The 17,396-nt window shown below is 42.1% G+C and overlaps 1 protein-coding gene across 1 annotated transcript in view; it reads left to right on the top strand.

Annotated features, from left to right (window-relative positions):
- The window catches only part of OPN5 (opsin 5), a 32,330-nt gene extending 19,841 nt beyond the window's left edge, over positions 1-12,489 (top strand). The window contains exons 5-6 of the mRNA XM_010863044.1: positions 8,086-8,327; positions 12,426-12,489. Of these exons, the coding sequence (XP_010861346.1) occupies positions 8,086-8,327; positions 12,426-12,489 (306 nt within the window). The remainder of the gene's footprint in view (positions 1-8,085; positions 8,328-12,425) is intronic.
- The last annotated feature ends 4,907 nt before the right edge of the window (positions 12,490-17,396 follow it).

The following is a 17,396-nucleotide window of genomic DNA, read 5'->3' as shown; positions in this document are numbered from 1 at the left end:
TTTTATATCCAAGGAGGTATTTTGTTTTGCTTTGTTTTTTTCACATTGACTGTGAAGACTTTTTAAGATAACTTTGTTTTTTTTTGGCTGTGTCAGGTGGCACATGGGATCTTAGTTCCCTGACCAAGGATCGAACCCATGCCCCCTGCATTGGGAGCAAGAAGTCTTAACCACTGGACCACTTCAGAAGTCCCTGAAGTCTTTTTAAAACTCAAAAACCTCTGCTTCCTTCAAAGGCTTCTCTTCAGTATTGCTCATTGAATGTTATTTATTACTGAGGGTTCAGAGTCAGAGGACCCCCATGTGGACTCTGAGGGCAGTTGGTGGGAAAGCTGAATTGTACTTCTTTTTTAAACTAATTAATGAATTCCTTTTCTCTGGTTCTTCTTACTTGTTCTTAGCTTAAATGTTTTTTCCCATAGAAGCAGTCTCTGAGTTGAATTCAAGTTCTTCTGTATAAATGTTTCATTGTTGCTTGTACAAATGTACAAATCCTATTAGAATTTGCCACAATTTAAAATTAATTTGCAATTGCATACCTATTTTGTGACTGTTTAGTCAATGTCTGTCTTTGCTACTAGTCAATAAGGCCCATGAGGGTAACAGTCATGTCTTTTGGTTCATTTTGTGTTCCTAGGACTTAATACCATGCCTCAAGAGAATGGATGTGTGGACATGGTTGGGACAGGGAATGAGGGGTGAACTGGGAGACTGGGATTGACGTATATACACTCTCATGTGTAAAACAGATGCTCTTGGGAGCCTACTATACAGTACAGGGAGCTCAGCTCAGTGCTGGGCAAGTGGGCGATGCTGCCCATGGAGCCCAGCTGGGGACCTTGGTGCCACCCTCAGGTCCCCCGTGTGTCCCCCCTGCCACTGTGCTGTGGCCTCCCAAATGAGGCGGGCTCCTGGCCCCAGATGTCAGAGTGGCAGCCGTGTGCAGCTTGAACCCTGAGAGCTGATGCACAGTATCAGTAACGAGCTGCGCAGTATCAGTGACCAGATCAGGGCTGGGTCAGATGACATCGTCCAGGTAAACAGAATTCCTGCTGGGACCCCTGTGTTTGGTGGCCCCGTGTGTGCATTGGTGGGGGTGGAGGGGGTGGGCTGGCTGTTGCAAGGTAGCTTCTGGGTGTGCAATTCTGGGGGTTGGGTGAGAGGACCGAGAGAACAATGTCTGTGGAGACAGGAAGGCAGAAGGGTGATGGGGGCCCAGTGGAGGCTGGAGCCCAGAGCTTCTGCTCCGTGAAATTTCAGGCTGTCCTCAGGCCTCCCTGACCTGCCCAGGGAGCTGTTTCCTCCTAGTGGGATCTGGGCTCCTTTGTCCCTGAAATCCCACGAGGAGGTTCTAGGAGGCAGCTTTTGGGGGACTCTGTTGAGTGACAGCCAAGAAAGACAGAAAGGATTGCTATGGAAATAGCTAGCGTGGTTGGGTGGTTTAAAAGTCTGCAGAAATAGCTTTCAATTGCTAATATCTCTGGGCCTTTGGACTGTGCGTGCGTTGCCCTCTGAACAGCAGTAACCCCGCCTTGGAGGCCTCGGTTCATCTAGAGTGAATAGTGAGGTCTCCCTTGTTTGGTTGAACTAGGTGTTTAGAAATCTGTATGTTCTGTAAGCCAGCCACTGCCTCGTCAGGGAATATTATGTTCAGTTTTAGACTCAGAGCCCCAAACACAGATGCGCAGGGTGACATGACCTAATTTACATCCGCCGCTTCTGGTCACAGCTTTCGCTTGTTTATGGAGTAGTGGTATTTCAAGATTTGAGAAAACGGCAATTGGGAAGTGAAGAATCCTGCTCTTTCTTTTACATTTTTTAAAAAAAGTATGAATTAATATTTTCTAGTTGGAGTGCGACCAGGGCTAACAAATAACAGAGGTATCGGGGCTCTCAGAAAGAAATTTTTTTTATCAGTGTATGAAGGTGGGCCTGAGACAGTTGGCCTTTGTCATCATTCTGCTGATGAAATAGAAGGAAAGAGGAAACTCAAACTAGACGTGTTTGGAGTGGTCAAATTACTTAATTTCTTAAAGGTGATGTGAAAGCGAAATATTACTACCTCGCTTTTGTATAGATGAGGGAATAGAACGCCACGGAAGGTAGGTCACCATTTTCCAGCTCCCTCTGTGCCATCTCTCAATGGCAGGCTGCCCACATGTGGAGGACTGTAGCCTCACAACTGGCATTTATCACTGCAATGCTATCTTTTAAAAGCATTTTCCCCTCTGGTTGGGAACAAATCCATATATTTGCTGGCTAGACCCAAAAGAGAAAAACCAGATCTGATCCTGCCTGTGCTCCCGCCAACTGTAGGCTTTCTGTTGGCAGGTGGCACCCTTTCCCTGCCCTGTCTTTCAACGCACAGATGTGGTGATTTCTCTTCTTGGGACCTGATCTCATCCCAGCCACTGAAATTTCTTTGTCTAGCTAGTTCCGGAATGTGATTCAGCCTCGTTCATGGTGGGGAATTTATGCCATCTCGTTGGCCCTGACTCTAAGCCTACACTTCCACATCAAGTCATCTCCTTATCTATTTTGTTATCCAAGGTAGCATGCAGCTTCAAGTGTTGGCTGAAGTCTTATTTATATCTGGGCAAAGGAGCCTGGTGGAAGGAACTAAGGTGGCAGGGCTTGAGAGTCAGGGATTCCCTCACAGTGCTCGGTGGAGATGAATGGGGACTGGAATCCAAACCTCTGAGCACTTCCATGTCAGAGTGTGTGTGTGTGTGTGTGTGTGTGTGTGTGTGTGTGCTCAGTCACTCAGTCGTGTTTGACTCTTTGCAACCCTATGCACTGTATCTGTCCAGTCTCCTCTGTCCATGGAATTTTCTAGGCAAAAATACTGGGAGTGGGTTGCCATTTCCTCCTCTAGGGGATCTTCCTGGCCCAGGGCTTGAACCTGAGTCTCCTGTGTCTCCTGCATTGGCAGGCAGATTCTTTACCCCTGCGCCACTTGGGAAACTCACCTCCATGTCAGACTCTCCCACTATTCCACGCTGCCTCCACACACAGACCGGACAGAGGACTTTCCTTCTTGGAAAACTCCTCTGCTGTAATGTCTCAGATACACTGGTGTCAGAGGTAGAGCCTTATAAAGCTTTTTCATCCCTATTTTATTCTTGCTTTAACTGGTTAATTCACTGGAATTGATCCATGGTGGGCAGTTTTGCTTGTGTGGCACTTAATACCAGCTTGAACCATAGCTATAACATACCGGTATATTTCTTGGTCCTCTGCAGCAAGATATATTTAAAATCAACTGGGTTGCAGATGTGTGATTCTTTTGTAGAAGCTAAACACATATTCTGTGAATTTCCTCCCACAAAAACGGTCTAATTTAAGAATTTGAAGTTTTACTCCTCTCTCAGTGAACCAAAAGACAGTGATAAAAATGAAGCAATTAAAAAATAAACAACTTAGAAGAGATTGATGGTACAGGTGCCTATATTAGAACTGGTTTACAGATATTTGGGATAGAAATTTTGGAAAATAGAAATGAAGACACATTTAGAAATGTGAAAAGTAAAGAGCAGACTGGTGGGAAGATTAAATGTGCTCCAAGTTAAGTAGAAAGTTTTGGGGAGGAACTCCCCTGGCAGTCTAGTGGTTAAGACTTCGCCTTTCAATTCATGGGGTGCGGGTTTGATCCCTGTTTGGGGAGCTCAGATCCCACATGCCACACAGTCAGAAAGCCGAAACATTAAACAGAAGCAATATTGTAACAAATTAAACAAAGACAAAAAAATTTCTGGGAAAACTGTCACATGAAAGTTTTGCAAATTTTTGTAGTCTCTCCTAAAGTAACTTTAACATTTAATATTTCAATGTTTAACATTTTGTGGAGTATATTTTGACTTGAGAAGGTTATAGAAAATGATTGTGCCTCGTGTTCACTGCATGTTCACTTCAAAAACATAAGTAACATTATGCAGTACTTTAAGATCTAAGTTTTTTCCCCTCTTTCTACTTCAAAACTTGATTTCTAGTCATTCAATTTAAAGTATTTAGCTTTATTCAAATCTCAGGAAAACCACATGGGTTCATTTGCTATGTATTTAAAAGCTTTGGTATATTTTAATTCTCTTCTCTCCTTTTAAAAAGGATAACAAAATGCAAATGTTTTAAGTCTTTACTGTTCTCCATTGCACATGCCCATAAAAACAGGAAATATGTAAAATGTAGAAAATATTATGGACTAAGAGCTAGTCTATTTTTTGTCAATGCCTTTGGCAGCAACACAGAAAACAGCTTTTGAGATACTGTGAAACCATCTTATGACTCACCAAAGGAAAAAGGATGGAGCTATGTTAAGTTTCCAGACATCTGCGAAAGCAAGCTTTATTTATATTGTTATTGTTTATTTGGGGATTTAGGAGAAAAAGAAAAGACCCTCACTGTGAGCTTTGAGGCATCCAGTCCATTTACAAAAAAAGTCACACAGACCAAACCAAATACCATTTCTCCTGGGTAAGCTTCTGTAGAAGGACGGGAAAGCAAGCAAGCTGGAGAGTTGCACGTGTGCTTTAGGTCTCCTTGATAACTGCTGAGCACAGGTGAGAATTTTGGTCCAGGACCCTAACTCGGGGCTTCAGGATGTCCACGAGGTCTGGTCTCATTTGATTCATCTGCTTGGGATTTCGATTGTCACAGCAAAATGGATATTGCTGAGGTTTTTCTCTGCTGCTGTTAATATTTAGAGATGAGCCTGAACTTTTTGGGTAGAACTTTAGAACCTGAGACTTTCTGGTGGATTTCTCATGCTTCCTCCTTGAGACACCTGACAAATATGGGGTTCCCAGGGCAAGCGCACCCTACTGACAGGCTGTTCCACAGGTCAAGAAGACTGAGGGGTACAGACCATTTCCTGTATACAATAGCTCAGGTCTGCAAAAGCATATTGAAATACACATGCGCAGAGATGACTTTGTTATAAGGAAAACTTTTCCAGTTGAATTTCAAAAACAAAAAAGCATGCACAAATATTGCAGCTTTAACTATCATTAAGAAAACATTTGGTATCTCATTCCTCATCCTTGATCCTCCACACCAGCTTGTTGTGACTTTATTGATGGGAACTGTTATTTTACTTCTTTTAAAAAGTATTTATTTATTTAACTGCATCAGGTCCTCGTGGTGGCTTACAGTCTCTTCGTTCCTGTGCATAGGCGTCTCTCTAGTTGTGGTGCAAGGGCTTAGTTGCCCTGTGGCATCTGGGCTCTTAGTTCCCTCATGAGGGATTGAACCCACATCCCCTGCATTGGAAGGCAGATTCTTAACCACTGGACCACCAGGGAAGTCCCTATTTTACTTCTTAAATGAGGGTCTGGGGGCTGAAAGAGGAAGCAGTTCAGTTCAGTTCAGTTCAGTTGCTCAGTCATGTCCGACTCTTTGCGACCCCATGAATGGCAGCACGCCAGGCCTCCCTGTCCATCACCAACTCCTGGAGTTCACCCACACTCACGTCCATCGAGTCAGTGATGTCATCCAGCCATCTCGTCCTCTGTCGTCCCCTTCTCCTCCTGCCCCCAATCCCTCCCAGCATCAGTTTTTTCCAATGAGTCAACTCTTCGCATGAGGTGGCCAAAGTACTGGAGTTTCAGCTTTAGCATTATTCCCTCCAAAGAAATCCCAGGGCTGATCTCATTTAGAATGGACTGGTTGGATCTCCTTGCAGTCCAAGGGACTCTCAAGAGTCTTCTCCAACACCACAGTTCAAAAGCATCAATTCTTCAGCACTCAGCCTTCTTCACAATCCAACTCTCACATCCATACATGACCACTGGAAAAACCATAGCCTCGACTAGACGGACCTTTGTTGGCAAAGTAATGTCTCTGCTTTTGAATATGTTATCTAGGTTGGTCAGAACTTTCCTTCCAAGGAGTAAGCATCTTTTAATTTCATGGCTGCAGTCACCTGACCTCAAATAGCTCCATCCTCTCATCCTCCCAGGGCTGTAGGGAGCTCAAAGATATAAGGAAGGCTGACTTTTCCTAAAACTGCCTTATGAAATCCCAAGGTGGATCTGATTATGCTGTTTATAGTCAAAAGTCCAACCTTGTTCCTATGACTGTAGCCAGGAGCCCGCAGTCCATTGGTTAGACCAGGCTCATGTAATTCCTATGACACTAACTCCATAAAAGACTGTACAAGGCAGAAGGGATGTTGGCAGTGCTAATCAAAAGTACAAGGGAAACAGGAAAATAAATACAAGTGAACAACACCAGATCTTCATCACACAGAGGGCATGTTTGAGTATATTTCATTATCCATTTTACAGAAAGAATAGTCTAGTAGATAACAGTTTAAGGAAGCTTTGAAGTTAGGTCACCTCTCACCTAGGGCCTGAAATAGCTCTAGATTAAAATAAAACCCAAGGCTTGGACTTCCTTTTCAAGTCTAAAGAACTCTCATTAAGATCCCTCTTATTTCTTGTTTAGCTTATTGCCTTAACAAACCTGCTCAGAATGGAAATTCTAGGTGAGGAGGGATTGTATCTGCTTTGTTCATTGTTTTATCCTCAACACAAACATGCAGGAGATGCTCAGTCATGCTTGTTGGCTGAATGAATAAACAATGACCTTTCTGCTTCCTATGTTTTCCAGCCGCATTTTCTTTTATGGGTTAATCTTCCTAAACACGCCTCTCATATGTCTCCTGCCCAAAATCCTACTAATGTTTTCAGACGCACGGAATTCAGTGCAAGCTCAGTAGTAGGTTATACAGACCCCTGAGGGCGGGGATGTTATCTTTCTTTCCAGTCTGATCTCCCGTTGTGTTTTCTCATACACCAAAGCGAATAGCTCACTAGGTCCTGTACAAACCTCACACATGCCCATCTTTGCCTTTGCTTGTGCTGGCCTCATGTTTCTTTATTTCCACTTGCCAATGTGTAGGTTGTATCCCAGCTTCCTCCTGAGACTGTTTCTTACTTTTCTCTGTAGCATGTAATTTTGTCCTCCTTCAAGCTGGCACTTAAACCATATTCAGCTTTGTTGAGCCGTTGTTTGTGTTTTAGAGAAGGGGTCCTCAACTTCGGGGATCTAACGTCTGATGATCTGAGGTGGTGCTGTTGTAATAGTAATAGAAATAAAGTGCACAGTGAATGTAAGTGTGCTCGAATCGTCCCGAGACTATTCCCCTCACCAGTCCCTGGAAAGATAATCTTCCATGAAACTGGTCCCTGGTGCCAAAAAGGTTGGGGACTGCCGTAGAGGGATGGAGCAAAGGCGCAAAAGCCTGCTGGTGTCCCCATAGAACCTACACAGTATCTCACACAAATACTTGCTAAAAAGATTTGTTGGATTCAAGTGGGATAACCTATAGGGTCAGACTACATTCTTAAAGAGACTGAATTGGAGGTAGTGAGGAGCTAGTCAGGGTGGGTTAAACCTTATCTCTAACTATTCTTTGATCTAAAAGTTAAGAGGTTCCTAAAGGTAAATATAATTTGGTGAAAGAGAAAAATACTTGCTGGAAAAGTCTCACTTCATACAACTGTGTCACTTTGGTTTGAACTCACTGACTCTCTTTTCCTCTGTAGCAAGTGGATTTCTACTACCTGAGCCTCAGACTTGAGAAAAACTTGAGCCGAAGGAAATTACATTTCATAGAAATCTCTGAAGAAGATTCCTATTAGAATTTCAAACAAAGGCAGAGTTTCTAAGTTTCCCGAGGCAAATGTGGGTGATTTAAAATTTCATCAAGGTGAACATATTCTTCATCTAGTTTCCAAGTGAACGTGGGTTGAGAAGTCTGGAAATTTCAGGTGCACAGATGTCTTTTTAGTATGCTTTTCCTGCTCCATGTGGGCACATTCTGACAGCTTTTATAGGGTCAAACACTGGGTCTTTTGGGTACGTTCAAATTCTGGAGTGGAGAATGCAGTGAATAGGGTAACAATAGTCATTACTTTTTCTGGCTGAATATCTCAGAAATCCATATGATATGATTCCCACTGGCAAGATAAACGAAAAGATGATAGACAGACTTCCTTAGGTGTGAATAGGCTACCTGCTCCTCCCCACCCCCCATCATTTCCACCAGGTGTCTCGATTTTGTTCTCTGTCGCTTTCCCTCACCAGGTGGCGATGTTGATTTGCGCTGGCTTCCTGATTGCCTGGATTCCTTATGCAGTGGTCTCTGTGTGGTCAGCTTTTGGACGGCCAGACTCCATCCCCATACAACTCTCTGTGGTGCCAACCCTCCTGGCAAAATCAGCAGCAATGTACAACCCCATCATTTACCAGGTCATTGATTACAAATTTGCCTGTTGCCAAACTGGTGGTTTGAAGGCCACCAAGAAGAAATCTTTGGAAGACTTCAGGTAAAATTTCAGAAGCTGGAAATGAATGACACCCTCTTTGTTTCAGAATTCCGTGGGGTTCAAGCCACCAGGACATGCTGCCTTCTTAGGGTTAGAGCTCATCACTTAGGATGAATGTGAGCAGGACTTTATTTTCTGTTCACAAAATTCCTGAAATCAAGTAATCAGATATGGAGGAGTTGGACAACAGGAGTAGAGGGTGAGAGCAGTGATTCGGTTTTTTATTGTGGAGCAGCTAAGATACGGAGCTATGCCCATTTGAGCATCCATCATCTTCCTTATGTGGAACCAGATTCAGTTCACTCCAAGAGTACTGTGCCACATGTCATTGATCCCAAATTAACTTTTCACAACATAAAGGAGTGTCTTGTTTGGGATATTTCTTCTGTTAACTAAGATGTATGATTTGGACAGGCAAGGAAGGGGAGATGACATTTTTAACCTCTGCCAGTTTCTTTATTTTCGCAAAAAACCCATATGATTCCTTCTCTTTGTCAGATGAGGACACAGAGGTTTCAGGAAGGCGAAGGTCTATTGGGCTTCAAAAGTCAAGCATGTTGATTCTTGCTTAAACTACATCTGTAGTCATACCTGGGCTTGCCTGGTGGCTCAGATGGTAAAGAATCTGCTTGCAATGCAGGAGTCACAGGAGATGCAGGTTTGATCTCTGGGTTGAAAAGATCCCCTGCAGCAGAGAATGGCAACCCATTCCAGTATTCTTGCCTGGAGAATCCCATGGACAGAGGAGCCTAGTGGGCAACAGTCTGTGGGGTCACAGAAAGTCAACTGAGTGACTAACACACACACATGTGGTTATATGTATATCTACTGATATTTGCTTTAAACTGATATTCACTCAAGTTCAAACACATTCTGAAAGATCTACATTTTTAATGTTAACTCTTACTATTAATACTATTTTATGCTATGACTACTGTGTTGCTTTTAATTATCCCACTTTCTGAAAGGATCCTTAAGTCACAGTATAATTTTTAAAAAATTAAACAAGAAAAAAATCTACATTTTTGTACTCCCTTCTCCTACATTTTGTGATTTTGATGTCCTGGTTTACATCTTCTGTTACACAACGGACCAGTGAGTTTGGGGATCCAACATCATTTTTCCGAAAGGCTGGAAAGGCTCAGACTGAGTCAGCAGTGAGTTGGTCATCTTCTATATTCAATCAGGGATAGTCTTCTTCGAATGTGGGACAGGCCCCAAATTCAAGGTCTGAGGTGAGGAATGTTGAGAAGGCCCCTTAATTCTTACTCATTTGAGGTCCAGATAGGTTTCATTTTCCTTGAGTGAGTATGGAACAGCGGAAAAAGGTGGGACTAATGAGAAGATGTGGGTTTTGACCCTGATCTTTCACTGTGCTTGAACAAGGGACAAATGTTTTGACCCAGAATTGCCTTAGCACGTAGGTACAACATCAAATAAAATAGATTTAAAAGGCACAAAACAAAAGGCAGTGTTGTCAGTGCTGCTGTGGTCTAAGGGAAGGACTACACAACGTGGAGGTAGGAGACCACGGTTTAAGAAGGATTTTGCTATTTATAGGGCTTCCTTTTTGGCTCGGTGGTAAAGACTCCACCTGCAATGCAGGAGATGCAGGTTCAATCCCTGGGTCGGGAAGATCCCCTGGAAAAGGAAATGGCAACTCACTCCAGGATTCTTGCCTGGGAAATCCCAAACAACAACTATATCTTTGGGAAAACGAACTACTCAGAGTCTAGGATTGGGACGACCTAGGATTTCATCTTTCAAGTTTAGTAATTACAGAAAATGCCCATGTAAAAAGAGCTAGGTGGGGTTAGTGTTCTTTTTTTTCCACATTGCTGGTCTCTGTTGAACTGAACGAAATGAACTGAAAGTCACTCAGTTGTGTCTGACTCTTTGCGACCCCGTGGACTATACAGTCCATGAAATTCTCTGGACCAGAATCCTGGAGTGGGTAGCCTCTCTCTTCTCCAGGGGATCTTCCCAACCCAAGTCTCCCACATTGCAGGCAGATTCTTTACCGGTTGAGCCACCAGGGAAGCCTGAATTCAAACGCTAAAATGCATCTACTTTGGATGTAATGTCACTTTGCCCTCATCAGCTATTAATACTATTATGAATGCAGATGGAGGGAATAGTTTTAATAGAGCAGTTGTGGGAGAAATTAGTGAGGCACTTTTTCTTCTGAAGGAGATGGGAATTTGACAGGCATGGCTGAAGGCAAATTTCACGTGCCTCGTAATTTTGCTTCAGACTGACTCTGTGTTCTGTATATTTGCTCACAAGTGTAGCACATAAATATTCAACACCCCAAAATAAAAGGAGAAAAAAATTTATGTGGAAGAAAGTAACTAAGGGCCACAAACCTTTGGAAAAATCAGCCAGGCAAGAGAGAACTCCATTCACCTGCTCCTATTAGCCATTTATAGGAAATATAGAGGAAGACAAGGATTCCTTCCTTACTCCAGAATTTCAGCTTTTGGTGGAAAAATCAGTTACTGGTGATAAAACAGGGTGGAGCCTTGGATTCTAGAGGTTGGAGCATCATCAGGGAAGAAATGCTGAAGAGGTGTGATGAGTTTCAGATTCTAGAAAGATCTATTTTGGGGGAGAGCTAGAAGATGGAGAAGTGGCCACTAGAATTTTCTTTTTAGCTTTCCAAAGAAGACACACAAAAGGAGTCTTTATTTGTCTTTGTTTTTATTAAGAAGCTAAGAAAATAGGTAATGTGGAGGACTATAGAGTAAGGTGTCATGATGGGAAACCAGTCCAGAGTGGTTCATGTACTACCAGAATAATTCAACTGAATTAAACTGAATTTATTTTATCCTTGGTCTTTCATTTTCTGAGCTCCAAAATGTATTTACTCCTACTGGGAGATCCTCTTGGGAAATATTTTGAATTCAAATAAAAGAGCTAATGTGTTAAATATGAGATTGTAGAAATAAATTTTGAGTAATTGCAATGGTTCATTAAATGTTAACTCATTTCTCCCCCCTCTGAATTGAGGTTTCCTGAGATTTCAGTAGCAGCTGATGAACTGAAGGGGAAAATGTGCCCAAGAGCCCCTTTTGAAGTGTCATTATTCACTGCACTGTATTATCCATAATGCTTCCCTGGTGGCTCAGATGGTAAAGCATCTGTCTGCAGGGCAGGAGACCTGGGTTCGATCCCTGGGTTGGGAAGATCCCCTAGAAGGAAATGGCAGCCCACTCCAGTACTCTTGCTTGGAAAATCCCATGGATGGAGGAGCCTGGTAGGCTACAGTCCATGGGGTACATTATCCATAATAGTCTCCCATATTTTGTAAGCAGGGGTTCTGTACCTTGGCTGTGTATTAGAGATACCAGGGAAATTTGCAGGAATACTGCTGCCTGGACCCATCTGCAGAAATTTGGATTTAATTGTTCTGGATTGGGTCCAAGTGTCAGTTGTTAGGTTGGTTATTTCCACTAGATGATTCACACACACAGCCATGACTGAAAGTCAGTGAACCAGAGTCTGGGGAAGGAAGACATTGCCACTGCAGCTCAGGAAGTCATAGGCCTTCCGCTTCACCTAAGGCCCAGTGAGTCCATTTATCACCAGTAACAGGTGACCCAAACTTCAGATGCAAGGCCAATTGTAGATGGAATAGGCATGTTCAGAAGACTCTGGGGGTGCATAGTGAAGGACCCAGGCATTCTACATCCCTAATATCTTAGTAAAGATAAAGAACAAAGCCCCAAACTCTGGCACTGCTTGTAATCAAGCCTCCCCTGACCACCTTAGCTGGGTGAGTCCCTGGGCCCAACTGAGTGGTAGGTTGTGTGCAGTGAATTTTGTCCTAGAGGACGGGAAACTCACTAGGGCACAGGAAATGTGCTCTAAGCAAGTGGCTTGCTTTTGGAAAGCTCTGCTCAAGGAATTTCTTGACTTTGAATATTCTAAATTGATTACTATTTCCCATCTCTTTGAAATTCAAGTTTTGTACAAGTAATCTTCATGGTACTCAAGTTTGACATCATCATCATATTTATGTGTATATAACTGTGTGTATATATACAAATATGTGTGTGTGTTATATATTAAATTGCATTTTTCTTCTCCTGTGTCCAGGCTGCACACTGTAACCACAGTCAGGAAGTCTTCTGCTGTGCTGGAAATCCATCAAGAGGTATGAAGATGGACACAGCATTACTCATGGACACGATGATTCACTTACTTGCCTCTTCACTGCTCTTAATGTTTGATTGTGACCACACTTTTCTCTTGATATTATATTTTTATATTTTGTACACTTTTCCTTTTTTTTTTTCCTTGCTAGGAGTTGTTGAGAAATCCAATGGCCAAATGGAAACTAGAGGATAAGTTACTACTTTAAGGAATATTACTAGGATGAGCCTCCCTTTTTTTAAAAAATTCTATTTTAAAGCCTATTGTCATGCAAAGTGTTAAGCCTGAGATATTAAGACCAATGTTTAAAAATTGTATTTATTAGGGCATACTTAATTTCATTATACCAGCATTATTATTATTAATGTAGGGCCAGGGAAGCTGTTTCTGGGGCTCATGTAGGTGGGTGATTATAGAGACTGTGTGTTGGACTGTGACTCTTTGACTGGGAGATGCTCTTGCAGCCTATCTCTTCTCCTGCTGAGAGAGGATCACACTCTAATGGTAGTGATGCCCCAAAGTAGTCCTCTAGGGAAATCAATTTTGCCTTCAATCCCTAAATGGAAAACACTTCTATCTCAGAATTTGAGGACCAAAATAATTCCCACTGATGATAATTTTACTCCCATGGAATTTTTCTCATATTAAGTTCTGCATACTAATACAGTGGGTGATACAGAGTATTACTAGTTATAATCTTTAAGAAACGAATGTAGTGAACATAGCTGTGTTGTTCCTTTTATTCATTTGTTCTTTGTCACGTTTGTTCTTTCTTTCACTCATTCTCTTTTTCCTCTGACAAATACCTTGTGAGATCTGCAGGTAAAGAGATGCAGTTAAAAATGGCATAGAGTGATTTCATCGTATGTTTTCATATCTCATATATTGGTGCAATTTCTTTACAATGGGCAGATTTAATTTGTCTTCATGTTTAAAGCAGCTTTAAGAGATATATTAGCAAATTGAGTTGGGAAGAGGAAGAGCTTGAGGATAGGATACTGAAGGGGTCACTGATGTCTGCCAAACGAAATATCTTAAAGATAAAATAATCTGTCCAAATGTCAGAGGGCGTTTTATACAGGGAGACCTCAGAGATACTGTGGACTGGGTTCCAGACCCTGCCATCAGTGGAATAGTTCAACAAGGCAGGTCACACGACTTTTGTAATTTCCCAGCGCATCTAAAAGTTATGTACATTATGCTGTGGTCTCTTAGGTGTGCAGTAGCATTGTGTCTAAAACAACAGCGTACATACTTTAATTAAAAAATACTTTATTGCTAGAAAAAGTGCTAACCATCACCTAAGCCCTTAGTGAGTTTAGTAGTCACATCAATGATCACTGATCACAGATTAATACAACAGATACGATAATAATGAAAAAGTTTGAAATATTGTGAGAACTAGAGAAACGTGACAGAGACACAAAGTGAAAAGTGGACAAACAGTGCCCCTGGATCTGCTCAATGTGGAGTTGCCACAAACGTTCAGTTTGCAAAAATGCAGTATCTTTGAAGTGCAGTAAAGCAAAGTACGATAAAATGAGGAGCGCCTGTATGTCATTATAGAAAAAAATGCTAGGGAAGATAACATCAGCCTTTGATTCAGTAACTAGTTTTGTAGAAAGTGAGCCAGATCTATTACTCAGAAGGCCAAAGAGTTCACCAGTCTGCATTCCTCTTGTGAAAAAAGGGGTAAACATCAAGAAATAAAACAACCAGAGGGTATTTGACAAGAAAACACATTGGAGGGCATGTCCAAGTTCAAACAGTTAACCTCCACCACAAAGTAAAACCAAGGGTCCCCACTGTGACCTTGAGTGATTTTTCAAAGGTTGTACAACTTTTAACATATATGTTCACTGGGTTATGAAATTGTGTGGTGTATATTCTGAACACAATTTTATCCAAGAGATTTAAATCAAGACAAGCATTGCTAATAATTTTCTCAATTACTTTGAACTTGCTTTTCTGAACCATGCTAGAGTAATTGTACGTAAGGGTCTTCCCAGAATGATCATAAAATAAACTATATATATTTATATATAATTATATATATATATATATATTAACCCTCACATGTATTACAGCCTCTAGAATAGACAAGCATACATTATATACATTACATGAAACATATTTGAGAGCAAAAGTCATTCAGTCTGTACAAGAGCATTGTTATTGCTTTTCTTTCAATTTGGTTTTAACATTGACCCAATCTGTGTAGGCAAACACTACATTCTCTCATTCAGCTTTGAATTCTGGAAGCTTTTATTAAAGGGCCTATAGTCTACTCTGTCCTGAATGTTTTGGGAGACACAAAAGAGAGGGAGGCTGTGCTTTCAGTTCTCTAAGAATTTGGGGGTTTTGGCAAAATCTTGACCTCTATCTACATTATAAATGTTTTTAAAGATTATTTATTTATTTATTTATTTTTGGGTGCGCTGGGTCTTCCTTGCTGCACGCGGGTTTTCTCTACTTGCGGTGCGTGGGGGCTACTCTCTTGTCGAAGAGCTTGGGCTCTAGGGCTCATAGACTCAGTAGTTGCGGTGCCTGGGCTTATGGGATCTTCCTGGACGAGAGACTGAACCCATGTCTCCTGAATTGGCAGGCGGATTCTTAACCACTGTACCACCAGGGAAGTTCATATAAATGGTTCATATTCTTTTTATTAATAATAATTTTTAGATGGAGATCTACAGACACCAGGAGCATTTACTTTGGTGGGATACTTTGAGAAAATGCAGAGTGTCAAGACAGATCTGGGGAAGCTGATTTGCATAGGTGCCTCTGTGCCCCAGATGAGGGGAGAAATATGGGGTTTCTACCAAGTCTTCCAGAACTGAATTCTTTCCTTGTCTGAGGCAGTGACCTGCTGTAGACTCTGGATATTTGAATGCTTGGTTTGAGCAAAGGAAAAGTTCACAAATCTGCTTCTTTTCTCAGGTTACAACAAAATTAGGCTGATAGGCGGTTTTGGGGCACAGTGAATTATGCATTTTCTCCCGAAAACAAAGGTTAGAGCATTGGAGAAACATCATTGGGTAGAAGTATGGGGTACAGATGTTCACTTAGCCAGAGCTAATCTCGCACTCAGGTTCTGTCATTTACCAGCTGCTTGGGCCTGGGCAGATGACTCACTCTCTCCTGTCCTCATTTGTCCTAGCTGCGAAATAGGGACAGTCTTACCTCACTAGAGTTTGTTGTGAGTGATTTAAGTTGGCAAGGTTCTTAGGACAATTCTGGCCCTTTGAAATTATACCATTAATGAAAGCTGCTATTATTAACATAGCTAGTGTTAAGAATACCACCTTGGGGATATGCTTACCTGCTTAAATCACAGCTGGGGGTGGCAGGTGGTACATTAGAACAAGAGAGTAGAGGTTTGCTGCATTCCAGTAGGCACCCTTCTGGAAGGAGAAGGAGGCTGGAGTACCTTGTCTATTTCATTCTAACGGAAGGATCGAGAAGACCAGCCCTTCATAGATACTTCACCGAAGTGAGAACATAATTTCCTGCTATAGATCTTTTTGGAAACAGAGGCAGACTCAGAAATTCTTTCTGAGGCTTAGCTAGTTATAACAATTCTCACATAATTACCTCAGGTTACTAGCTGGAGAGTACATTTAAAGCAGAGAAAATTCTATTTTGAAGGCTTAGCTAGGATTTTCAACCAGTTAATGTCTATGTATGATATATGGAGTATGGTCTAAATCCTTGTTGCCTAGAGTATAGTCTTCAGAACCAGAGCTTGGCTACTTTTTTAAAAATTGGAATATAATTGCTTTACAATGTTGTGTTAGTTTCTGCTGTACAATGCAGTGAATCAGTTATATGTACACATATATCCCTCTCTCTTAACCTCCACTGCCACCAACCCCATCCCACCGCTCTATGTCACCACAGAGCACTGAGCTGAGCTCCCTGTGCTACACCACAGCTTCCCACTAGCTAGCTATTTTACGAATGGCTGTGTATATATGTCAGTCCTACTCTCCTAGTTCGTCCCTCCCTTCCCTTCCCCTTTGCATCTGCATCTGCGTTCTCTACGTCTGCATCTCTGTTCCTCCTGATTCCATGTGGGGGTGGTTTAGTCGCCCAGTCGTATCCAACTCTTTGTGACCCCATGGACTGTAGCCCACCAGACTCCTCTGCCTACGGGATTCCCCAAACAGGAATACTGGAGTGGGTTGCCATTTCCTTCTCCAGGGGATCTTCCCAACCCAGGGATTGAACCTGCATCGCCTACATCTCATATGTTGGCAGGCAGATTCTTTACTGCTGAGCCATCAGGGAATGCATTAATATATGAAATTTTTCAAAGCTGGTTAGATTCTTCTTCTTAGGAAAGCAAGGGAGGGGAACACGAGGCTGGTGGGTGAGTCAGCACTTTCCTAGCCTACAGGGATGTGGATGGGGATAGACTACTCAAAACTACTTGTTCAGAAAGAGATTTTCTGTCGATACAAAGAGTCACACTTTTGTTAAGTATTTTCTATTTTGAATGTAGCATCCACTTGCAACACCCACCCTCCCCAAATACACACACACACACACACACACCCCCAAATGAACAAAATCTAATTTTGTCAGAGGAAAAGAAAAGCATCTGATCCATTTGAAAAATGAGCCAAACTTGGCAGCAACCAGCATGTGGGATTTATCCAAACTGCCCAGAATAATATCTGAATCTACAAATTTTGATGTTCCATCCATGAAGGAAGCATGGCCATAGATGAACCCAGATTGATAAAACCTTTTAAAGCACTGGGAGTGAAGAGTAACGGCATTAAAGCAGCAAGTCACTTTCAACACTCCAGGAGAGTGGAAACACTGGCAACCTTCACTAATTATGGGACTAGACCTGAACACGACACAGATACTTTCAAGCTAGGGTTTTGCAGGAACTCACTGTCACTG

Source organism: Bison bison, unplaced genomic scaffold, assembly GCF_000754665.1.
Source record: "Bison bison bison isolate TAMUID 2011002044 unplaced genomic scaffold, Bison_UMD1.0 scf7180017864487, whole genome shotgun sequence".
NCBI classification, from domain to species: Eukaryota; Metazoa; Chordata; class Mammalia; order Artiodactyla; family Bovidae; genus Bison; species Bison bison.
Note: the sequence above shows the minus strand (reverse complement) of the source record. Positions and strands in the feature narration are given on the sequence as shown.